The following is a 25,958-nucleotide window of genomic DNA, read 5'->3' on the forward strand; positions in this document are numbered from 1 at the left end:
GTCCTGAAAAAGAGAGACATAAAACTTGATTGTGGGATGCAGGGAGAGCTGTTAACAGCAATAATAAAACATTTATGCCAGGCGAGTGAACCGTCCAAAAAATGCCCTTGGACCCCAGAGGGTTAACCACTGAATCTGAAAGATGATGGTAGATGCGTGAAACGACATGAAATAAGTCTCTTTGCCAAAGGGTATTCCATGTGACATCAGTGACCCTATGACCTTGGCGGAGGTTTGCACTCTCCGAGTACTTCTAGTTACATATGTGTGTGTCCTTATAATAAAGGCAAAGATGTGAAATTCTGAATTCATGCCAACCTTAAGATTTGGAGGACTAATATCAGAACCTGTGCAAAATACACTGAAACAAAGAACAGGACATTTTTGCAGAATGGTAATTTATTTGTTTGCTCAGTGTTCACACCATCATCACTGATATTCAGGCTCACACTCAGTCATCTTCAACTTATTACTCCAGTTAAGGGTCTCGGGGCTGATATTCAGGCTAATTGTCAAAAGAAAACTTAACATTTGCCAAATCTGTTCTCTCCATTATGGATTTCTTCCTTTACACTTATTAGTAAGGGTTCCTGTTGGTGTGATCCATGATGGCCATCAAAGCCAGCCAGGTCTCTTTGGCAGTGGGCACAATCTGACTGGCTGGCAGCATGAAACCATAGCGACCAGTGTCCCTCAGCTCAAAGGTGTATGAGTACTTGATACCCTGGTTGTAGGTCCAGTCGATGGTGCCGCCGCTGGCTTGGTCTATGAATAAAAACAATGACAGCAATTAGATTTAGATTCAGAATTTCAGCCTCATTATTATCTAATATATGTATTCATCTTGTTGGGTAAAATTACTGTTGACGTGTACAATGCATCCGGAAAGTATTCACAGCACCTTTTCCACATTTTGTTATGTTACAGCCTTATTTCAAATTGGAGTAAATTCATTTGTTCCTTTAAATTCTATTTACAACACTTCATAATGACAACATGAATTTCTTTTTAATTTTTTTTTGCAAATTTATTAAAAATGAAAAACTAAGAAATCGTGTGTATGTATTCACACCCTTTTCTCAATACTTTGTTGATGCACCTTTGGCAGAAATTACAGCCTCAAGTCTTCTTGAATATGATGCCTCAACCTTGGTCCACCTGTCTTTGAGCAGTCTTGTTCATTCCTCTTTGCAACACCTCTCAAGCTCCATCAGGTTGGATGGGGAGCGTCGGTGCACTGCCAGTTACAGATCTCTCCAGGATTCAGGTCTGAGCTTTGGCTGGGCCACTCCTTTGATATCTTGGCTGTGTGGGGTCATTGTCCTGCTGACAGATGAACTGTTGCCCCAGTCTGAGTTCAAGTGTGCTCTGGAACAGGTCATCCAGGATGTCTCTGTACATTGTTGCTTTCATTTTTCCCCTCAATCCTAACTAGTCTCCCAGTTCCTGGTGCTAAAAAACATCACCACAGCATGATGCTGCCACCACCATGCTTCACTGTAGGGATGGTGCCTGGTTTCCTCCAAACATGACACCTGGCATTCACGCCAAAGAGTTCAATCTTTGTCTCATCAGACCAGAGAATTTTGTTTCTCATGGTCTGAGAGTCCTTTAGGTGACTTTTGGCAAACTCCAGGTGGGCTGCCATGTGCCTTTTACTAAGGAATGGCTTCCATCTGGCCGCTCTACCATATAGACCCGACTGCTGCAGAGATGGTTGTCCTTCTGGAAGGTTCTCCTCTCTCCACAGAGGAATGCTGCAGCTCTGACAGTGACCACTGGGGTCTTGGTCACCTCTCTGACTAAGACCTTTCTCCCTGATTGCTCAGTTTAGACAAGCAGCCAGCTCCAGGAAGAGTCCTGGTGGAGCCAAACTTCTTCCATTTACAGATCATGGAGGCCACTGTGCTCATTGGGACCTTCAAAACAGCAGAAATGTTTCTGTACCTTTTGTGTCTCGAGACAATCCTGTCTGAGGTCTACAGACAAGTCCTTTCACTTCAGGTCAGGTGTGTGTCTTTCTAAAACATGTCCAATCAACTGAATTTACTCTACGTGGACTTAAATTAAGCTACAGAAACATGTAAAGGGTGATCAGTGGAAATAGGATGCACCTGAGCTCTAATTTGAGCTTCATGGCAAAGGCTGTGAATACGTATGTACATGTGATTTCTTAGTTTTTCAATTTTAATAAATTTGCACAAATGCACAAAAAAACCTAACTTTTCACATTGTCATTATGGGGTATTGTGTGTAGAATTTTGAGGAAAAAATGAAAAATTCATCCATTTTGGGAAAAGGCTGGAACATAAAATGTGGAAAAAGTGAAGCGCTTTGAATACTTTCTGGATGAACTGTAAATACTCTAGTTAATCTGAAATGAAATTGCCAGTATGTATTATTGTAAGATGAAGAATCATCACATTTGAATGTCAACTGAAGAGATTTTGGTGTTATAAATTTTAAAAGGATTTTCTCAGTAACTCTAAAACTGATGCACATTAGTACTGATGCACATATGCACATTAAATCTGAGAGGTCATCCTAACTTGAGTGCTCGGGCCAAGTCAAATAAATAATGCATATATGGCAGGTATTGTCTGGTGTTGTGTCAGTATCTTGGCAGATGCAGTGTCTGCCAGCAATAACAAATATAATCCTACAAGCAGTCGCATTTCTCACCTCTAGACAAGGAGGTGGGGCAACAGCCCTACCAGAAGGAGACTTATTTTCCCCTGCAGGTGAGTGTGGAGCTGCCACGTGTCAGACGCTGTTGTCTGTGTTTGACTGCATTTCAGCTGTTTGTTCCAAAAACGTCTTTTTCTTACTTTCTGTGACCAAAATACAGTCACATTAGAATTCATTTTTGAAAGTGTGCATTTCATTTGGGCTTGTGTGTGTGTATTTTACTGGCTCATAGCTGATGCAGCTTTCAGCTGCACCTCCTGGTGTAGTGGAATTTCTGTGCTTGATTGTGGTGCACAAGACAAACCACATATACATGGCTGAAATGGATAAATTCCGAGCTTTGGCTCAATCGTCTCAACCCAAGTGCACACATCTTGTGAAAAATTGGAGGGTTTGTGTACTGCATTGCAACTGATCAAAAGATATATATATATATATATATATATATATATATATATATATATATGTGTGTGTGTGTGTGTGTGTGTGTTTTCACCACAGTTTGAATAGCTTGTTGGCACTTCATTATTGTGTCATGACCTTATTTTCTCATCAAGTGATATCAAGCTTGGGAAAAGATGAGCTGCAGAAGTTGTTAGTATTTTAAACAACAGTGTATAAAACTTACAGATGACGTTGATGATGCTGCCATATTTGTACCTAGTACCATAGAGAGAAGTGAGCTCCTTAATGGCCTTCGCAGCCAGACTGTGCTGTGGGACGAGATCACAGTTGTATATGTACATTTAGGCATCTGAGCTCTCTTAGTAAGATTATATTTTTATGTTTTTAACATTAAAATAAAGCTTGAAACCATTAATCCAACACACAACGCACAGGACGGGTTCTTTGTCTTACCAGCTCAGCTTGGTCTTTGGCTGGAGTTGTAGTGTAACCATAGGGGTACAAGAGCATCTGGGAGTACGAATGAATAGAGATAAAGGCCTTGATGTTGCGATGGGATTTCACAAAGTCTACAATAGACTTTACTTCAGACTCAGAGTGAGGACTGGGTCCACGGTAGGTCTCAGAGCAGGGGTTACTACTGGCACCGGGACCTGGATGTGATGGCAGCAGAATTAGAAGGAGTAAAGAAGTCAGTAAAAGAGAGTTACGAATGTAACTACGGTTCTATGAATTCCGGATGACCGCCAGAGGGCGGTGCTTTAGCACCTGGATAACTACATGTGTGCAGCACAGAGGTCGAGAATATATACCAACAAAGTCACACCATTGAATGTGACCTGGGTGATGTCACTGGTTGTCTTTATATACCAGACGCACCCAGCGCTCGCTTCTTTTTGGAATGAACTCGCAAGACTCTGAGTGACAAGCAACTCTGGCGGTCATCCGGAATTCATAGAACCGTAGTTACATTCGTAACTCTCGTTCTATTTCATTCCTCCTGACCGCCAGAGGGCGGTGCTTTAGCACCTGGATGACTTAATACCAACAAGGTCACGAAGAGTCACACACCTCGCATCAGCAGTGGGGAGTGGAGGCAGACAACACCGCCGAAGTCACCGCAGAAAGAGCGGCCACATTCAGTCTGTAATAGCGGGCGAAGGTACAGGACGAAGCCCACGTAGCAGCAGCACAAATATCACTCAAAGGGACACCTCTCAGTGCAGCCCAGGAGGTGGACACCCCTCTGGTGGAATGGCACGTAACCTTAGGAGGCTGAAGACCTCTGGACCTGTATACTTGTAAAATGGCATCCATGACCCAATGCGAGAGTCGCTGCTTTGAGACAGCACAGCCTCTTTTGTGATCACCATAACACACAAACAGGGCATCCGTTTTCCGGATCCCGGCAGTCGCACTAATGTACTGCTTCAACATTCGGACAGGACACAGGGAACCTGAAACAGATAACCCTGGATCAGAATGCGGGACATACACAGCCAAGGAAACTGGCTGGTTAACATGAAAAGTTGAAATTCTCTTGGGTAAAAAGGACGGATTAGGCCACAGCGTAACCCCAGATCCGTCAGAATTCCATTGCAAACAGTCCCCAGCAACTGATAGGGCATGGAGCTCTCCCAGCCGCTTAGCCGAAGACAGTGCAAGTAGAAAGGCAGTCTTCACTGACACCCATTTAAGATCAGCACTTTCAACTGGTTCGAAAGGGGATAAGCTTAAACCTTCCAGGACTAGAGGAAGGTCCCATGAAGGTACGCGTGCAAGCCTTGGAGGCCGCAAACGTAGAGCACCTTTCAAAAAACAACACACTAAGAGGTGTGAACCCACTGACCGGCCATCAACGTAGACGTGCCGGGCAGAGATTGCAGCAACATAAACCTTCAAGGTAGCGACAGAAAGTCCTTTCTCCAGCAGTTCTTGTAAATATTTGAGGAGAATAGGCACAGGGCAATGCTCCGGGTCTAACTTTTGTTTCTCACACCACCGCGCAAACAGCTTCCATCTGTTGTCATACAAAGCCCTGGTAGAAGCAGCACGTGAATTAAGGATAGTCTGAACAACAGCCTGGTCACAAGAACTTAACAAGGAGTCTGGCCCCTCAACGGCCACACATACAGTTGAAGGCGTTCTGGGTGAGGGTGCCAAATCCTCCCCTGTAGCTGTGACAACAAATCCTTCCTCTCCGGGAGAGCCCAAGGTTCTCCCTCGAGGAGTTTGTAAATCATGGGAAACCAAATCCTCCCAGGTCAGAATGGAGCAACCAGCAGCACCCTGTGGCTGCTCTGATCTATCCTGTGCAGTGTCAACATCAGCAGCGGGAGAGGAGGGAAGGCATAAAGGAGGCAATCCGGCCACGGGTGAGCCAATGCATCCTGCCCCAGCGGGCTGTCTGGTTCCAAGAGGGAGTACCATCGTGGGCAATGTGTCGAGGTGCTTGAAGCGAAAAGGTCCACTTCCGCTGCACCATATTTCTGCCAGATCATTTGGACCACAATCGGGTTCAGTCTCCACTCTCCCGGTGGTGGTTTCTGTCTGGAGAGTAAATCCGCTGCGCTGCTCTGTACACCGGGCAGATGAACTGCTCGGACACTCTGAAGGCGAGGCAACGCCCATAAGAGAATCAATCAATCAATCAATTTTTTTTATATAGCGCCAAATCACAACAAACAGTTGCCCCAAGGCGCTTTATATTGTAAGGCAAGGCCATACAATAATTATGTAAAACCCCAACGGTCAAAACGACCCCCTGTGAGCAAGCACTTGGCTACAGTGGGAAGGAAAAACTCCCTTTTAACAGGAAGAAACCTCCAGCAGAACCAGGCTCAGGGAGGGGCAGTCTTCTGCTGGGACTGGTTGGGGCTGAGGGAGAGAACCAGGAAAAAGACATGCTGTGGAGGGGAGCAGAGATCGATCACTAATGATTAAATGCAGAGTGGTGCATACAGAGCAAAAAGAAAAAGAAACAGTGCATCATGGGAACCCCCCAGCAGTCTACGTCTATAGCAGCATAACTAAGGGATGGTTCAGGGTCACCTGATCCAGCCCTAACTATAAGCTTTAGCAAAAAGGAAAGTTTTAAGCCTAATCTTAAAAGTAGAGAGGGTGTCTGTCTCCCTGATCTGAATTGGGAGCTGGTTCCACAGGAGAGGAGCCTGAAAGCTGAAGGCTCTGCCTCCCATTCTACTCTTACAAACCCTAGGAACTACAAGTAAGCCTGCAGTCTGAGAGCGAAGCGCTCTATTGGGGTAATATGGTACTACGAGGTCCCTAAGATAAGATGGGACCTGATTATTCAAAACCTTATAAGTAAGAAGAAGAATTTTAAATTCTATTCTAGAATTAACAGGAAGCCAATGAAGAGAGGCCAATATGGGTGAGATATGCTCTCTCCTTCTAGTCCCCGTCAGTACTCTAGCTGCAGCATTTTGAATTAACTGAAGGCTTTTTAGGGAACTTTTAGGACAACCTGATAATAATGAATTACAATAGTCCAGCCTAGAGGAAATAAATGCATGAATTAGTTTTTCAGCATCACTCTGAGACAAGACCTTTCTGATTTTAGAGATATTGCGTAAATGCAAAAAAGCAGTCCTACATATTTGTTTAATATGCACTTTGAATGACATATCCTGATCAAAAATGACTCCAAGATTTCTCACAGTATTACTAGAGGTCAGGGTAATGCCATCCAGAGTAAGGATCTGGTTAGACACCATGTTTCTAAGATTTGTGGGGCCAAGTACAATAACTTCAGTTTTATCTGAGTTTAAAAGCAGGAAATTAGAGGTCATCCATGTCTTTATGTCTGTAAGACAATCCTGCAGTTTAGCTAATTGGTGTGTGTCCTCTGGCTTCATGGATAGATAAAGCTGGGTATCATCTGCGTAACAATGAAAATTTAAGCAATACCGTCTAATAATACTGCCTAAGGGAAGCATGTATAAAGTGAATAAAATTGGTCCTAGCACAGAACCTTGTAGAACTCCATAATTAACTTTAGTCTGTGAAGAAGATTCCCCATTTACATGAACAAATTGTAATCTATTAGACAAATATGATTCAAACCACCGCAGCGCAGTGCCTTTAATACCTATGGCATGCTCTAATCTCTGTAATAAAATTTTATGGTCAACAGTATCAAAAGCAGCACTGAGATCTAACAGAACAAGCACAGAGATGAGTCCACTGTCCGAGGCCATAAGAAGATCATTTGTAACCTTCACTAATGCTGTTTCTGTACTATGATGAATTCTAAAACCTGACTGAAACTCTTCAAATAGACCATTCCTCTGCAGATGATCAGTTAGCTGTTTTACAACTACCCTTTCAAGAATTTTTGAGAGAAAAGGAAGGTTGGAGATTGGCCTATAATTAGCTAAGATAGCTGGGTCAAGTGATGGCTTTTTAAGTAATGGTTTAATTACTGCCACCTTAAAAGCCTGTGGTACATAGCCAACTAACAAAGATAGATTGATCATATTTAAGATCGAAGCATTAAATAATGGTAGGGCTTCCCTAGAGAAGCTTCCGAGTTTCTGCCAATGAGTGATTGGACCTGGTGCCCCCCTGATGGTTTATGTGATAGACTGTTGACGTGTTGTCCGACCGGACAAGAACATGTCTTCCTCTCAGGGCTGGGAGGAAATGCTTGAGAGCCAGTCGCACAGCGCGAAGCTCCAGCATGTTTATGTGTTGGAGTCTCTCCTGAGGACTCCAGACACCCCTCACCATCCTATGATTCCACACGGCCCCCAACCTTTGAGTGATGCATCTGTAACAGCCACCTCTCGGCGAGAAGGAACAGACCCTAGAGGGACACCCTTGCAGATGAAGTCCACGTTCCCCCAGGGTTTGAGGTGCAGAAGGCACTGGTTGGAGAGTCGTACAAGCCTGTGCTGATGCAACTTTGAGTTGAGGCCTAGGTTGTTGATCCAAATCTGTAGGGGACGTAAGAACAGAAGTCCCAAAGGTACCACTAGCGACATTGCAGTCAATTTGCCCATCAACCGGAGCAGCGTCACAGCCCTGAGTCGGAGCACAGACAAGCCAATCATCTAAGTAGGGTAGGATTCTTAATCCAAGAGCTTGCAGTGGGGCTAGTGCTGCAGCCATACATCTGGTAAATGTACGAGGGGCAAGAGAGAGGCCGAAAGGAAGCACCCTGAACTGGTATGCCTGACCTTCGAAAGCAAAGCAGAGAAACTGCCTGTGATGAGGCGCCACTGGCACATGGAAATAGGCGTCTTTTAAGTCGACACTTGTGAACCAGTCTCCTGGTGTGATAGTTTGAAGGACGTCTACTGTGCGGAGCATGTGAAACTGCAGCACTCTGATATAACGATTCAGACGTCGGAGATCAAGGATAGGACGAAAGCCGCCATCCTTCTTTGGAACAAGGAAGTAAATTGAATAGAACCCCCTGAGCTGGTCTGATCTGTGAACTGGCTCTATGGCCCCCTTCTCCAGGAGTTCCAAAATCTCCCATTGTAGGGTAGCAGACTGCACCGAGTTGGAAACTCCTCACCCCATTGAACTTTGGAGGACGACATCCGAACTGAATTCTGTAACCTTCGAACAAGGTTGAAGTGACCCATGGGTCTTGAACTTGAGCCTCCCAGTGGCTGAGTTGATTTTGTGAAAAACGGCTGGGGGCCAAACATTGGCAGTCAGACCCGACCACCTCTGCCTCGCATCCCTGAGGACCTCTGGACGCGATTACTGGAAGCTCTGCAAAACCGTTCAGTTCTCGGGGGTCTGCCCGTAGGCTCACGAAAGGCAGGCTGCTGGGAGAGCTGGCCCTCAATTGCAAAAGCATGTGCAGCTCTGGGAGTCGGCGGAAGCCTGGATGTAGAGTGAAAAGCTGTAGCACGTCTGACTGGCTGAGGTCTGGAAGACCGGTGTAGGTCAACAAACTGTTGCGGAGATTTACTAGCCTCGACAGCACGCTCTAAAGTTTGTTGGGCCGCAGGTCCAAATACTTGGCCTGGAAGAACCAGCAGCGAACGGAGTGTGCCTCTGCAGGATTCGGAAAGGGGGACTGCGCAAGCCACACCTGACGTCTAGTGATGGTAAGGGTTGACATCAGTCTGCCAAGCTCTCTGGACATATAAGCAAAGGTTTGGAGTGAGGCATCACTAAGACTTTGCGTAGCATCATCAACCTCTGCCTCCCTCAAAGACTTTGAGAGGGCAAGGGCTAAATGGGACAGTGAGTTGCCTAGGCGACCGATGCGAGCAGCTATGTCATAGCTTTTGGTGAGGAGGTCATCAGTGACCCTACACTGAGGGCGTGGGCAGCGGGCATCTGGCCGAGCAGCATCAGCTGGAGCCACAACCAGGTTCGCAATAATGCTGTCAATGGCGGGCATACGGTTCAGACCATACTGCGCTGAATCACACATAGAGCTAAGGGCTCTGCAGTCCTGTGATAGATGGGTCAATGATTTGGGGTCCGCCCAACATCGGTGGAGCTCCTCGATATATGGCTGTGAAACTGGAACGTTGAACTCAGGCTTCTGAGTGACTTTGAAAAAGGCACTTGAAGCGGTGGTTTCCGCAGGGGGATTGTCGACCCCAAGCCTGGATAAGGCCAACTGAACAGCTTGCTTGACAAAGGATAGTCCAGGTTCGGTTTGCGGCATGGACTCTGCCTCTGAGGTATGACAGCCCACTAATGAATGGCTTGGAGAAAGACGCCTCTCATCCTCATCCTCCACACAGTTTATATCACTTGTCATGTACAAGGAATCAGTTGCAGCAATAGACACGACATCGTCCTCCTGCTGAGTAACTACATTGGTCTGATCAGCCTCATTAGGGACAGCAGGAACTGTCACTGCATCCTTAGGCTGTAGATTCAGATGCAAGGACTTAATCTGAGCAAACTCAGAAGTCAACGTTTCGACCTTTTCAGCCAAAGCATGGTCATGAGTAACCTTCTTAGCAGAAGGGGCTCCTGCATGTGGGCGTTTACGGCGCTTTGGGTCCTTCCTGGGGCTGGAGGCCAAAGTCGCACTAGATATTCCACTTTCCAATGCCGCAAGTCTAGCAGATCTCTCTGCCAGTGGCATGCTGGCACAATTAAGGCAGGCATCGCCAGTCAGGGCTTCCCTCAGGTGTCCGATCCCAAGACAGGAGGGGCAAAACATATGTCCATCATCTGGGCTCAAGGGAGCCAAACAGGTACTACAGCCATGCAACAAAGGCCCTGTCAACATTGTGGACTGAGTGCAGATGGCTAACGCAAGCCCTGATGGTTACAAATGGAAAGACAAAGCGTGAATCACACGCAGTGTAAATAGTAACACGAGGCACGGAGCGTGAAGCACTCACAGCCGCAGACTCGACACGAGGCACGGAGCGTGAAACACTCACAGTGTAAAAGCTAATACAAGGCCCGGAGCGTGAAACACTCACAGCCACAGTAATAACACGATGCACACAGCCGAAAAAACTCACAGCCCAAGTGCTAAGTCACTTAGAGCAACGACGACAACACTAGCTGCTAGCGGAGCTGTTAAAGTTAGCAAATGGCGGCAGTGCAGACAAAGTACTTCAAGGAGTGGAAAACACTCACGGCAAGCCCAACACAGTACACTATACTGGTTCTGATACACACACTACCACGTAGTTAACGGGGTTAGCGACACAACTAAACAAATAGCCAGCTTTCATCGAAACAACACAGCTAATGTGCACAGAGGAAAATATCCAGCAGGGCAGCGGCAAGGCGCGCACCCGGCGTTTAGGAAGGTGTACTCACGACAGGCGTCAAAGAATACAAAAAACGGTGAAGCCATGTCTCGCAGCCTCTGGAGGACGTGTGCAGTGCACGTAGCTCCAACCGAAGGTGGGTTGCGAGGCTACAAGCGAGAGCAGCAATCGCAGCTAAATGCGTTCTAAACCTCTAAGAATGCGAGAATGTAGAAAAGAAGCGAGCGCTGGGTGCGTCTGGTATATAAAGACAACCAGTGACGTCACCTAGGTCACATTCAATGGTGTGACTTTGTTGGTATATATTCTCGACCTCTGTGCTGCGCACATGTATTTATCCAGGTGCTAAAGCACCGCCCTCTGGCAGTCAGGAGGAATGAAATAGAACAACTGTGCTACATCTGTAGTCACAGCATAATAAAAACAAAAGTTAGAGAAAACATGTTAAAATGGACTCCAAAAATAAAGTGGAACCCAATGGGTAGATGATAAAATTCATATAGTATGGCTCTTCCTGCTGAATGCTGAGCATTCGGCCTGCTTTTAAAGACACTTCAAACATATTTTTATTTGGACTTGTAAAAAATGAGACGATTATATAAATAGTGAACACGACTCTTTAAAGTAAGGACAGATGAAAACCTGATTTGTTTGATTTATGTAATGTCTATACAACCTCTCAGCACTCTGTGTGTTAGTTTGGGATTAAGCCCTGTGTAATGGACAACCCAAAAGCATAAATACACTATGGAACCTTAAGATACGCCTCTGTATGTGGACTTCATAACTAATAACAGTTACTGGCTTGCAAAAGATCATAAAGTATAAATAGTAAATTCACTCTTGCTGACTTTGGTTACATTAGCTCTTTTAAGATTCACATTGTTTTGCAATTTCAAAGAAGATCTTTAATGCATTTTCTTTTTGAAGTGTATTTATGATAAATACAGGAGAAATAAAATTTTTAAGATCATCAGAAAAAAATTGTCTCCTGTAGTCCTATATTTATACTATAGGTCTATAGCAGACTATCGTAACAGGCTGGATCCTTTTCACAGCCACTTCTGCCATGTGTCACGTGCAGAAAATACGGACACACAATAAAAGCGACAGTAGAACAACTTTTAGAGCAATGACACCTCCCAGGCCCAAGGAAAAGACCTACCTCCAAATCCAGCATCCCAGTTCCTGTTTGGGTCGACACCAACGCAGTTGTAGCCGGGGTTGGGCTTTCTGGTCTTACGCCACATACGGTTCTGTAAACATCAGTTTGTTGGTGCAGTTGGTATTTTGGTGACCAAAAAAAAAAAAAAAAAAATGGAGCTGCCATTTTTCTTTACATGACTAGTTTTGTAAATACTTTCTTTTATGGAGATGCATGAATCTACATTTTATTAAGCAAACAGTATAAGTAAGTATTTAGAATGGCTATTTTGAGGAATTGGTTAAAAATACACCTGTGGATAAAATGGCAAATGGACTGCATTAGTATACTTTTCCATTGAGTGTAGATGCTCAAAGTGCCTTATAACGGTGCCTCACGTTCACCCATACACACTCCGATGTCAGCGTGCCACCATGCAAGGCACTCAGCTGCACATGGGGAGCAACTTGGAGATTAATGACGCTTCCCAAGGGCCCGTAGAGATTTTTTTCTCCTTACATTGTGGCATCTGTCTATGATTATATGTGTAACCCTGACACCAAAAAAGTGTGAGGGTTTTTTGGGGGTGGGGTGGTGGTGGTGGTGGGGGATCATTGCTATCAACTAAAATGTCAGAAGGAATTGGGTAACAAATCTCTTCCCAGAGTGAACATATGTAAGGACACCTGGGAAAACTGTAAAAGCTTAAAAAGGACCAGCCATAAGACTGTACATACGTTGCACCAGAGTATAAGTCACAGTTATTTATTTAAACATATATTTCACAACAATTCTAGAAAAAATAAAACCCAACATTTTGTGACAATCTGGCAAGACTATTCAGTTACACACTAGCCTAAAGAACATAGGTGGAATATATTTAATGTTGTGTTTCTTTTTTCCACTGTAATGAAAATGTACCAAACTGTAATTTTTCTGTACCATTATACCACTATTTCTTGACATACGCGAGTCATTTCAGAATATAAGTCACAGGATGTCCCAAATTAGTAATAAGAAAGTGACTTGCAGTCCAGAAAAGAAAGTAATTGAAAATATGATACAAGAAATAAAATCTGAAATAAAAATATCTCCTAATCACGATTTTCAAAAACAAAAAAATAATCTCTTATGGAAATTAAGTATACATTTTTAATTGACAAACATGTTTAACAATATGAAATTTGTGGAATAAGAGAAAATTGGCATGCAACGTTTAAGACCAAGTTGAGGGATGTAACCATACGTTTCAACTGTAAATGTTCTGAAGGGTTCAAATCCCAGTGCTGTAGCTTGTGTTCCTCTTCCTCCAATTAGATCGAAACAACTGTTTTACATTTTATGCAAACGTTAACTGATACAAACTTTTGAAAGGCCAATACTCCCCACTTCACTGTGCTATAAAAATTCAAATGTCAAATTAATTCTAATCCCAATTTATTTTGTTACTGAAGCACGTTTGCTTTTAAAAATGTCAATGTATTGCTATTGTAATTTAATTAAAACTCTTTTCTACCTAGAAAATGTCCAATTTTGTTTCTTTTTCCAATAAATGCATTTTAATTTCCTGATTTATTATATGTTATGTCTTTAACAATACAATATGAAATTATGCTGTGTACTCCTAGATATTACGCTCAATCATGTCACTTGTATTGTAATGCATGTAAGTATTTTGTCATGCTCCTGCCCATGAGGGACTCCTGTTTGTAGTCCAGTCATTTTATGGTTTGACCCAAAACAAATTGCAGCAGAAATGATTTTGGTGGCATTTGAACCGTGAAACTGTTTTTATAAAACATACTAAAAGTCTAGAAAGATTAAAAATTGGGAACACTCCCAAAATCCAAGATGGCCACCCAAAAACATGCAAAAAGTTGGTTTTTCCCAAATAACTCAAAAAATATAAATATTTAAGCACATAAATGTATTGATGTTAAATATAACGTTGGGTATTGTGGACATTTTGACACCAAAATTAAGTCTCTATCTGTAACGGTTCTTGAGATACAGTCTATTTGTAGTTTTACATACACTCAAGGACGGCAATTTGGTTTGTGTCCTATTACGTTAAAAATATTGCAGTTAAAGCCCAGAAATGTATTGAAGTTGAATATAAACTTGTGTATTGTGGACATTTTAGCACCAAAAGAATGGCTGTAGCTCTTACAGTTTTTGAGATACAGCACATAAGCCATCTACACTTGGCTAAAAATTGTGAAATTATGTTGAAACCAACTGTTCTGAAATGTTCATTTAAAGAATGTAATATAATATTCTTAGTGCTTGTCAGCTGCACTAACTTTTTTAATGACACAGATGTAATCACACACTAATTTTACAGTAAAACCAATGAAGTATGATAATAATAAAAGTTCAGGTGAAATCAGTATTGTGTACATCATGACACATCCTGGTTATCATTGAGTTGGCCTGCATTTGTACACCCTGCACCTCTGCAGTTGCCATACGCTGCTGAGCAATCCAAGTTAAGTTTGCGACATGTACATCGCAGTGTACTACAGTCAGTACTGCAGTTACATCTCACAGCATGCAGAAGAGAATCTGGTGCTGCTTGCAAGTCAGTCATGATTGGGACAACCTGACTATCAGAAACTTTCCATCCCCATTCTTGCAATGGCATGCTGTCACCTTCATCTTCACCTTTCCATTCCTGAACTTGGAGGTAAACTCTCAGACTATGAAACTTGGCAGCTGCCGAAGTGGGTGGCAAACACTGTGGCTGCACATGAGTTGTCTTTGTTGCAACCTTATCACAAAAGCGACTATATCTGAGAGAATTGAGGCTTTCTCCAGGTTGTCCACACAGCAGTAGTGTCACCAGTGTGCCCTGGTTGTGCACTGACATCCACTCTATTATACTGTACATAATATGAGTAACTTCTCTATTCATATTCCAGTGAAATATTGACTCAAAAAGATTATTACCTTCTTTAGATGAACATTTCAGAAATGGTACTTAGTTTTCAACATAATGCTCAATTTCATCAATTTTTGTCGAGTGTAGATGTATTTTTATACCATATCTCAAAAACTGTAATAGCTACAGCTATTTTTTTGGTGCCAAAATGTCCACAATGCACAAGTTTATATTCAACTTCAATATATTTATGGGCCTTAACTGCAATATTTTTAACGTAATAGGACACAAACCAAATTGCCATCCTTGAGTGTATGTAAACTACATATAGGCTGTATCTCAAGAAGCGTTACAGATAGAGACCTAATTTTGGTGTCAAAATGTCCACAATACCCAAGTTTATATTTAACATCAATAGATGTGTTATTTTGGAAAAACTACATTTTTGCATGTTTTCAGACGGCCATCTCTGATTTTGGGAGTGTTCCTGATTTTTTATCTTTCTAGACTTTTAGTATGTTTTATAAAACAGTTTCAGGGTTCAAATGCCACCAAAATCATTTCTGTTGCAAAGTGTTCCGGGTTGACCCCTTTTTTTTCTTTTTCTTTTCATAAAATGACTGGACTATTGGTGGTGGGTTCTCATTGGCCTCCAGATTCTAAGCTTTCTCAGTTTTTATTTATATCATGTCTTCTTGGTTATGCTCTATTTATGATTAGTTTTGTTTCACTTATTTTATGTGTTTCACTTGGTTGCCATGTATTTAGTTTTGTCTTAGTTCCTGTTTTGCCTGTAGTTTGTTTTTCCTTATTGCTGTACTGTTGTATTACTTTTGTATTCTTTCACTTGTGGTCCCTTTAACTACTTCAGTCTTAGTTTTGTTTTTCACATTTATTGTATTATGCTTTAGTCACTTTTTTGGTTATTATTTGTCTTCAGTGTTTTTATCTGGTTATGTTCCTTTAGTTATTTATTGCATTCTCTGTATCATTTATTTTGTGTTAAATTCTCTGGTCACTGGTTTTGTTTTATGTCATTTATTTTCTGCTCAGCTTGTAGTCTGATTTGCAATCTTTATCAGTTATTGCATTTATTTTTATACTTTAATCTGTATCATTCCTGTTCTAGTTTCAGTTATAATGAAAGACCTCTGCTTTCTAGATTAGTCTCTTTATTTCCTAGTTTTTCCCTTCTGTTTTGTTCACGTTACTTATGGTTTGCCTCGCATGTCACATTTTGCACTGTTGGTTTTTCTGTCAGTTATCTTGGCCTAGTTTGCTTTACTTTTGTCTCACTGCACTCTCTTGCACTTACCATTGTCTTTCCTGGTCATGCCCCCTTCCAGAGCCATCCACACACCTGCAACTCATCACACCTTGATTAGTCTGCTCCCTATTTAAGCCCTCACAGTCTCACAGCCAGATTGCTGATTTCATGTCACTCTCCAGCCTTTGTTCCAACCTTTCCTTTGCCCTGTTTTTTGCCTGCTGGATTTTTGACCTTGCTTTGTCCTCGACCTTGAGTTTGTCTTTGCCTCTGATTGGCTCCTCGCTGTGTATTTTGACCTGTGCCTGTCTGTTGAACCACGCCTCAGCATTACGTCTGTCTGTTACCGTTGCCTCGCTGCTGGATCACCTGTTTACGACTCCCTGCTTGCTTTGACGATTAAAACTTTTTCTAACTCCATCCCTGGTGAGAACTTGCATTTGTGTCCACTCGTTTTGAGCCACTCTTACGCTATGCCTGACATATGTTTGAACTAGAAAGTTCTATAGTAGCCTTTAGAATGCAGTGAGACAATATCACAGGGAAACTGCAGCACAAAACAATTCTACCATCCACCGTAGCTGTGAGACTCACACCAGTGTGGGTGTAGGCGTAGCCATCGGGGTTGGTCACAATCTCCAGGAATATGTCCATCTTGTTGAGGATAGCGGCGAGAGGCTTGCCTTGTTTATAATCTGTCACAATCTAATTACAGAAAGAGAACAGCCACGACGTGCAGTCAGAGGCAAGGACTTGAAGAGAATTTAAAAGCAGAGTCAAAGATCTCGACGCACCTGCTTGGCAAACCAGATGCCGCTGGCCTGAGTGACCCATTCTCTGGAGTGGATCCCAGTGTCGATCCAGATGGCGGGGCGGTTTGTTCCACCGGTGCTGAACTATGAAACACATGAACAGAGGTTATGTTTTCAGCCATGTTTGGATCATTAGCAAGGGTAATTAAAGAAAAATAATGTGGTTTTTAAAGTTGGCCTGGGCCTATTACAGTAAGTATGTGGACAGAGACACAATTGTTGTAATTTTGCCTCTGTCCACCACCACCGTGGACTTGAAATTAAATAATCAAGATGGGCCTGTCATGTGGAATTTCATATTTATTTCAAGGGGATTAAAAAAAAAATGTCTCATGAACCATTTAGTAATTACAACCATTTTAAAATGCAATCTGTTCATTTTCAGTATATCAGCCTTGAGAACACAAATCCATTCATCTTCATGAAAGCTATTAGTTTTATCACATTACCAACAAGAGCATTACCAAATCTCTTCTAGTTAAAATTAAATGAGGGTGTATTGTTGGGTTCTATGTCCATTTTTTGACATTTCCTAACATTTAATAAACTAAACAACTGAGTAATGGTTTAAAAAGAGCCATATACAGTAATAATGACAATAATTATGAATTGCATTGTTTCTCTTTGCGTTATCTTTCTCAGAACCTTGAAGATATCAAAATTATTTGTGAAATGAACATGACGTGTTCCACAAATGTTCAGCTCTTCACTGAGATCCTCCAACATGAAAAGAAAATGCCATCACTGACACAAAGAAGCATCACCGACCTTTTAGTCACTATTTAAGCATCATTATTTGTTGTCAATGTGTAAATTTTTCAAATGTCGGATGGTGTTGGCACTGAAATCCTCATGTCAGCTCACGGTCACTTACCTTGAGCACGTTAAGAGGACGACCCTCGTAGCTTCGACCAATCACAAGTTTACTGACAAGGTTTGGATTCTCAGCCACCAGCATGTCCTGAAATCTGTAAATCTAAAAAAAGTAAAGCAGTGGTTGGTCTTCAGCAAGTCAGACTTTGTTCTTGCAAATTTGTAATCATAAAAAGCATAAGAATCAACAAAATGAATACTATAAATAATACCATCTTTTTGTAAAAGATGTGCGGTTTCTTAATGAAAAATGAACCCAAAATACAGCTGCAAGAATCATATAGTCAAATACAGTAACTGAGTTCACTCGATAATTTCTTTTGTGTGTGTGTGTGAGAGAGAGAGACTTTTTGATTTATATTGTTTTTATATTATTACCATAAAAAGCCTGGTCTGTGTACATCTGAAGCCTCCTGACATCATTAACAATGATAGTGCACACACTGGATTGAACTCACATAACACATTTAATGGTGCCACTTGGTATACAAGCAACAAATGTGGTGGTGCACGTACAGTCGCTGCACTGGACTGTAGCCTTTTAATATGAAATTAGCCAATTTCCTGCCCCAGGGCGGATTTGTTCAGAGAATGAAATGAAAACTTCATCTTCACAAAAAACCTATCACCTCCCACTTATCCTGGATTCCAGAGAACTGTTAGGACATGATTAAAGCTGCCTTAAGAAGACACAGCTGCTATTACTACTAGTACTATTACTAAAGTGTTCAACAGCCTATCACTCCTAATATGTCAAAGTATATGTGTACTAAGTTTGGCTCAATTCTGATGTTCCAATTGGACACGTGAGAGACATATACACACACACAAACAGTTGTCTCTTAGTATATAGATAGATGCATAATTTTATATGGATGCACATTCCTGCACGATCCAGCAGGTGCCAGTGTTCACCAGGTGGCAGCACAAAAAGGGATGTCTTCATGTTCCTGAAATATGGGTGTTTCAAAGGTTTTGAAACATTTCAATGTAGTGTATTGAATAAACTATATTATTATTATTATTATGTGTTTTTATCATGTGTTTTGCATACACAGTGGCTTAATGGTTAACACTGTTGCCTTCCAGCAAGAAGGTCATTGGGATCGTTTCCCACTTGGTCCTTTTTGTGTTGGGTTTGTATGTTTTCCCCGTGTTTCGCGGGTTCCGTCTGGGTGCTCCGGCTTCCTACCAAAGGCATGTGACTTGGTGACTCCAAATTGACTGTAGTTGTGTGTGTGAATGTGTTTGTTAGTCTACGTGTGGCCCTGCGACAGAGTGGTGTCTTGTCCACGGTGTACCCTACCTCACGCCCCGTGACCTTTAAGTGAGTATAGAAAATGGATGAATATATTTTACATTTAAATCTACAGAAAACCTAAACAAATATAAGGATTTATAACAATGTGACAGCAAAGAGGGGGGTAAAAGAAATCTAAAGTTATGGCTTGTTTGTTTAATTCAACCTAAAATAACTTTCATATGACTGTCTTTACACCTCCATAACATGTAGTAATAATACTTTTAATGGTTAACAGCTGGATCGTGCTTTTGGCACTAACATCATTGAGGACGTGATACTTGGAATAGATGAAACTGTCCGTGTTTCTGGGCTCGGTACCACGAGAAGCTGCATCCATCTCCTCCTGTTCCTCATCCAGCATAACCTGGAAGACAGTGACATAGTTCACAGTTGTCCGAAGTGCAGAGATTTAGTCCGTCACACAGCTGGGATTGTCACGAGCGCAATGACGCTTCAAAACTAGGCCGAGGCAACCGTGTACCTGCAGGTCGTGGATCATGATGGAGTACGCGATCTTCTGAGTCTCCAAGTAGGCAATGACAGCTTGCAGGCAGTAGTCGGGAATTCTGATATCCACAGGATTGGAAACACCCGTGATACCTCTCCAGAAGTCCAACTAAAAGATAAACAGACATCATGCAACAAATCAAGACAAAAGTTTATTTTCTTTAGCGGAACAAAGAATACAAAATAAATGACAGAAAAATGAAAAGATTACAAAAATATTAATTAATGATGGAGCCAAGGCACACAGACGAATAGGACTTAAAATACAGTCATGCTGTTGTGTGGCTAAATAACCTTCATTAAAGTGTACACTGCAAAAGAATTGAGACAGCCATTTAAATATTTGTAGTTCCCAATTTTCTTTATGATTTTCTAAGGGTGTAGTCACACTGGGGTTATGACCAACCTAACATAGGTTCAAAATACGTTCTGTGACTCCCATGACTCTAAAAATAGGCGACTGTTTTGTTTTGGGCGTGCCACAAAGGTATGTTGTTGGAGCCAGACTACCTAACATACAGTACCACACTGAACAAAAATATAAATGTGACACTTTTGTGTTTGCTGCCATTTTTCATGAGCTGAACTCAAAGAAAACATTTTCTATATACACCAAAGACTTATTGTGCTCAGCTTTTATTTCCACACTCTAAAAAAAGAAGTGCTGTCTCAACGAAAAAAAGTGAAGTAACTATTTGCATAGATTTTTTTTAACATTATTTCAACAGAACTAGAGATGTCTTGTGGCATTAACTCAGTAATGGCTGAGTTTAAATAACTTTTAAAAAAATCTATGCAAAGTATTACATAAATTTTCTTGTTGAGACAGCAGTTCCTATTTTGGTGTGCACTGATCATGTTTGAGATGTTTCTACAACTTAATTGGAGTTCACCTGGGGTAAATTCAGTTGATTGGACATGATTTGGAAAGACACACACCTGTCTACATATAAGGTCCCACAGTTGACAGTGCATCAGAGCACAAACCAAGCATGAAGTCAAAGGAATTGACTGAGACAGGATTGTCTTAAGACACAGATCTAGGGAAGGATATCGAAACATTTCTGCTGCTTTGAAGGTCCCAATGAGCACAGTGGTGTCCATCATCCGTAAATGGAAGACGTTTAGATCCACTAGGACTCTTCCTAAAGCTGACCAAGAACCCAATAGACACTCTCCACCATTCCTCTGTGGAGAGAGGAGAACCTTCCAGAAGGACAACCATCTCTGCAGCAATCCACCAATCAGGTCTGTATGGTAGAGTGGCCAGACAGAAGCCACTCTTCAGTAAACGGCACATGGCAGCCCACCTGGAGTTTGCCAGAAGGCACCTGAAGGACTCTCAGAACATGAGAAACAAAATTCTCTGGTCTGATGAGACAAAGATTGAACTCTTTGGCGTGAATACCAGGTGTCATGTTTGGAGGAAACCAGGTACCATCCCTACAGTGAAGCATGGTGGTGGCAGCATCATGCTGTGAGGATGCTTTTCAGCAGCAGGAACTGCCACTCCAGACTTCCTCATACAATACCACACCTCTTCTCTTGGCACCCTGTCATAAGCTTTCTCTAAATCCACAAACATACAATGTAACTCCTTCTGACCTTCTCCATCAGCAACATATTGCATCTGTAGTGCTCTTTCTCGGCATGAAACCATATTGCTGCTCACAGATCTTCACCTGTTTTCTAAGCCTCGCTTCTGCTACTCTTTCTCTTAACCTCATGCTGTGGCTGATCAGGGTCATTTGAGTATTTTCTGTTGTCATTATGATTTAAATAGAGTAAACAGTTGTTTGACAATGAATGGCTTCACACAACCACTAACCATGATTGACAAAAAGGTTTTTGTGTTATCATTCATATTATCTGAAAAATGGGCAAAAATTCCAAAATTCTCTCAGGGTATGTAAAAGTATGAGCACAACTGTAATACTGAGTGATTTACTCTATCAAACGCTTTAATAGCATCAAGGAAACATGCAAAAAAACTACCATTCAGTACTCTATAGGTGTCTCATGTTCAGAAATTATGATTATGGGTTGATGCTCCTAATCTATCATGGTGTAAAATAGAGGCTTAATCTTGCTCTTCTTTGTCTTCCTTATCTGCTCTTACCTATTCCTCTCTGCCAACTAAGATATCAGTGTATGTGAGAAACCCGATTGTGCTTAATACTGTAAATATTTGGTATCAATTTCGAAAACATTTTAAATTTGTATCAGCTTCCTCCTCAGGTCTATTGCACACCTTACTTGTGTGAAGCCTCTTGATGCAACTTTGTTGTGATTTGGTGCTATATAATAAATGGAAATGTTATCTTTGTGATCAATCCAATCTAAAAACAAAAATTGCTTGGAAGGAGGAGCTGGGATTACAATCCAGTGAGGGTTGGTGGGAGAAACACAGGGTATTGTCTTGTGCTCGACTTGCTCTCATTCATTTCAAGGTAATGTACAAGATCCACTTCTCAAAATGCAAAACTATCCCAGATCTTTCCAGAGACAGATGCTCTAACAGTCAGTGTAATTTGAGCCATATGGTTTTTTTTTTTTTTTTTTTACATGTCCAAAACTACACACATTTTGGTCGAGCTACTTCACCATATTATCTAGTATACTGGACATTTCTTTTCATCCTTGTCCACTGATAACAATCTTTAGTGCTACAAATGAGACCATGCATTTAAACTCTGTGTAGTTGGAGATTATCCGATTTACCTCGTTACTAGCCAGACGTCGTTTGCTTTTACTATGGAAATCTCACCCACCAACTATAGTAACTATAGTAAGTCACTTACAGGAAAGCTTCTCATAAATAACTACAGGTTAAATGATAAATATGAGAATTTTTCTTGTAAATATGTTTCAAATCAAAATCATGTGAGACTTTTATAATCCTTATTAGCATCTTAAAATTGTAAATTATTTTGTCATAATTATTGAGCATTGCATAACAATAATTTAGGATGTGATCGTTAGCCTTTAATATCATGTAATAATGAAAAATGCATCGTTGCATTGTTTATCCCTATGTGGCCCTGTCCAGTCCAGGGTGTACCCCACCTCACACCCTATGACTGCTGGGATAGACCCTCCGGGCATTGAACTGGAGTTAACGGGTGTAGAAAATGAATGAATGTATGGTGCCTGACCTCCAACTCCTCCATCAGCTCCATGTTTTTGAGGTGCATGAGCTCAATTTCATCCTTGGGAATGATACGAAACACCTGATGCCTGTGAAGATAAACATCACAATAAGCCTTTGACAACGGGAAGTTAGCACATAAGGAAGTCACATTTCTCAACTTGCACTGCTTCTGCTTAAGCAGAAGAAAAGCAGAAGTGTTGTGGAGTCAATGTTATTGTTATCTAGTTCATAACTGGCATCAAAGGCAGTGGCCAGGGTCTGAGGTTCGATTCCCAAAGTGAGATTGGTATTTTTTTGAATGGGGGACATTTTAGTCAGTAGGACTTAATGAGGGGCTGTGTGAGGTTTTGACTCAGTGTTGAGAAACGTTTCTCAGAATGCAAAAGATGGAGAGCCACGCTCTACTTACTCTGAGCCAGGTTCAAGACTTCTCAATCACCCCTCGTAACTTGACAATGGTTTTAAAATAAACAGTTTGATCTGACTTGACTGAAATAACTTAAAAAAAAAAAAAAAAAAAAAAAAAAACAGTTTGCATGCACTAAAAAAATTATTCATTGGATTGGATTTCCATCTAATAAATATATGTAGTTCCAACTAAATTAAATGAAATTATTTTGAATGGATGTGGTTTTTTGAGTTGTGGCTACATATATTTATTAGATGGAAATCCTGCACATAATTGAATTGAGTTCCTCCAATGAGTCTTTTTTTTTTTTTTTTTAAGTTTGGGTACTTCTGAGTAGAATGGCAATTAAAAAATAAGTTGTAATAACTTAAATAATTTGACTACCTAATAATGCCAAAACCTTTTAATTAAGATGGTTCAAGTTAATTAACCACGTAGAGGACAAAGACAATCAAGTATACTGAAGCACATGAATAAGCTTTGCTGAACTTTACCGTACCACAACTTTAAGGTTTCATGGCGTGTACACAGTCGTGGCTGAGTTGGAATTACATTAGAAGTGTATAGCCACTCGGCTTTTTAAGATTTAAGTCATAAAAAGAATTTTCTTTGGCACCACTATAATTTTATTTATTATTTCTATAATGAGTAAAAGCTAAAACAATATAATAATAAACACATTTTAATTTTTCACGACATATCTTGTTTAGATTCGCCTATTTTACACAGTGAAGAACACTGGCATACAAACTTACCCCTCAAACGTCTCTTTGGCCACAATGGCCACAACCAGCGCGGTGAACACAAGCAGCCCCCTCATCCTGACCAACGGTGGGAAACAAGCAAGGGCCATGTGTTTATATCCAGGCGTGCTGGGCCACGTGTCCAAACCACGACCTTGCTTAAGGTAACAGGTTTCGAGAGCAGCTGGTGCTGTTCCCACCTGCCAAGAGATACAGTCCGAAAAACTACTGCAGTTATATATCTGGACAAATTCCCTTTCATGTGATGGTTCTCAACAAGGGGCGCAAGGGGTTACCATGGAATTCTGGGTGGTCACATGATGATCATTAGGAATGCATAGAAAAAAAATGTATTATTATTATTAACTCATTTTTAAAGGACACTTTATAATACTTTTTATTGAGCTGTCAGCAGTCACACAAATATGTAAGGCACACAGCACACCTCAACCATGTCATGATTTCAGGCATTTTTACACACTGATTACAAGCCAGCGATGGTAGCACAGTGGTAAAGTTTCTGTCTGGTAATCAGAGCTTACAGGTTTGGATCCTGTAAGTGACCTTTTTTTAAACCAGGGTTATTTAAAACGTGGGGTTCTGTATTGCGTCCCCTTTTATGTGTTATTTATATCAACCCAGTGATAATTACACACCTGGTTTCTATTCTATTGTTCTCCACATCAGCAGTGCCATGTGGTGCAGCTGCTCACATTGTGTTCCTGCTCAAAGGACACCATTGCATGCACGAACCGTCGCACCAGGATTGTGCATGCCTGCCTGTCAGCACGATGTTTCATGGTTCGCTCATACGAGCTGTGTCACCATGAGTTGTCGTGAGTTGTACATATTCGCACTGTGTGTGAAGGGGCCCTGACCCAAAATATATAAGTATACCAAACGGCGAATGTCAGCTCTTCACAGTTTCTCTGTGATTGAAGGTAAAAACATACACACGCACAGCATTTTGTGTTTCCCACATTCTGCCACAAGCAAGTGCTTCTAATTTTAGACAGACAGAAACAGAGACGGTAGCGTAGGACATCAAATGCACTGCAGTTTTCATTCATGGTACCAGAAATATGAAAATTAACTCACTCATGGTAAAGACAACATGAGACATAACTAAACTGACTAAACCAATTCAACACACAATAAATCAATAACACTAACAATACTGTTAAACTAACATGAACCACAATAACAGCATTCAAAATTCCAAAACACTGAAATCCCATGGTGCATTGCAGCACAACATCCGTTATTTACTGATTAGCCAAAATAGTTAATTTCTCCAACTTTCCATTTTCGTAGCGTTCATCAGTGACCCAAAATACATAAGCATACCGAATGGCGAATGTCAGCTCTCCCCAGATTTTACATGATTAAAACTATATACGAGGGTTGTCAATAAAGTATAGGTCCTTTTTATTTTTTTCAAACACTATATGGATTTCATTCATATGTTTTTATGTCAGACATGCTTGAACCCTCGTGCGCATGCGTGAGTTTTTCCACGCCTGTCGGTGACGTCATTCGCCTGTGAGCACTCCTTGTGGGAGGAGTAGTCCAGCCCCTCGTCGGAATTCCTTTGTCTGAGATGTTGCTGAGAGACTGGCGCTTTGTTTGATCAAAATTTTTTCTAAACCTGTGAGGCACATCGAAGTGGACACGGTTCGAAAAATTAAGCTGGTTTTCGGTGAAAATTTTAACGGCTGATGAGAGATTTTGAGGTGATACTGTCGCTTTAAGGACACGGAGCAAGACGTCATGCAGCGGTCCCAGGCGCCGTCGTCAGCCTGTTTCAAGCTGAAAACCTCCACATTTCAGGCTCTATTGATCCAGGACGTCGTGAGAGAACAGAGAAGTTTCAGAAGAAGTCGGTTTCAGCATTTTATCCGGATATTCCACTGTTAAAGGAGATTTTTTTTAATGAAAGACGTGTGGACGGGTCCGCGTGTCGGGACGCAGCCGACGCGGTGCGGCAGCACAGGAAAAACACCTCCGTGTTGATAACCATTTGTAAAATCCAGGCGGCTTTTGAT

At 41.5% G+C, this 25,958-nt stretch overlaps 1 protein-coding gene across 1 annotated transcript; it reads right to left on the minus strand.

The window, feature by feature from the left end:
* Positions 1-381: 381 nt before the first annotated feature.
* Positions 382-24,079, minus strand: LOC117515384 (carboxypeptidase A1-like). The gene is made up of 11 exons (XM_034175915.1): positions 23,926-24,079; positions 22,766-22,847; positions 19,585-19,719; positions 19,363-19,467; positions 17,802-17,903; positions 16,910-17,011; positions 16,710-16,820; positions 11,989-12,079; positions 3,547-3,746; positions 3,317-3,401; positions 382-765 (listed from the first exon to the last, which is right to left on the minus strand). The coding sequence occupies exons 1-11, from the start codon at positions 24,021-24,023 to the stop codon at positions 578-580; spliced, it is 1,299 nt and encodes a 432-aa protein (XP_034031806.1). The 5' UTR covers positions 24,024-24,079; the 3' UTR covers positions 382-577.
* Between the last annotated feature and the right edge of the window lie 1,879 nt (positions 24,080-25,958).

Source organism: Thalassophryne amazonica, chromosome 8 (assembly GCF_902500255.1).
Source record: "Thalassophryne amazonica chromosome 8, fThaAma1.1, whole genome shotgun sequence".
Classification (NCBI taxonomy): Eukaryota; Metazoa; Chordata; class Actinopteri; order Batrachoidiformes; family Batrachoididae; genus Thalassophryne; species Thalassophryne amazonica.

Excerpts from the sequence above, each read along its gene's own strand:
- LOC117515384 (XM_034175915.1), bottom strand. The coding sequence starts at position 24,023 with ATGGCCCTTGCTTGTTTCCCACCGTTGGTCAGGATGAGGGGGCTGCTT. Across the intron at positions 17,904-19,362 it reads AGTATCACGTCCTCAATGAT|ATTTACAGATTTCAGGACAT; the intron begins GTTAGTGCCAAA and ends TACTTTTTTTAG. Across the intron at positions 16,821-16,909 it reads GCATCTGGTTTGCCAAGCAG|ATTGTGACAGATTATAAACA; the intron begins GTGCGTCGAGAT and ends TTCTGTAATTAG.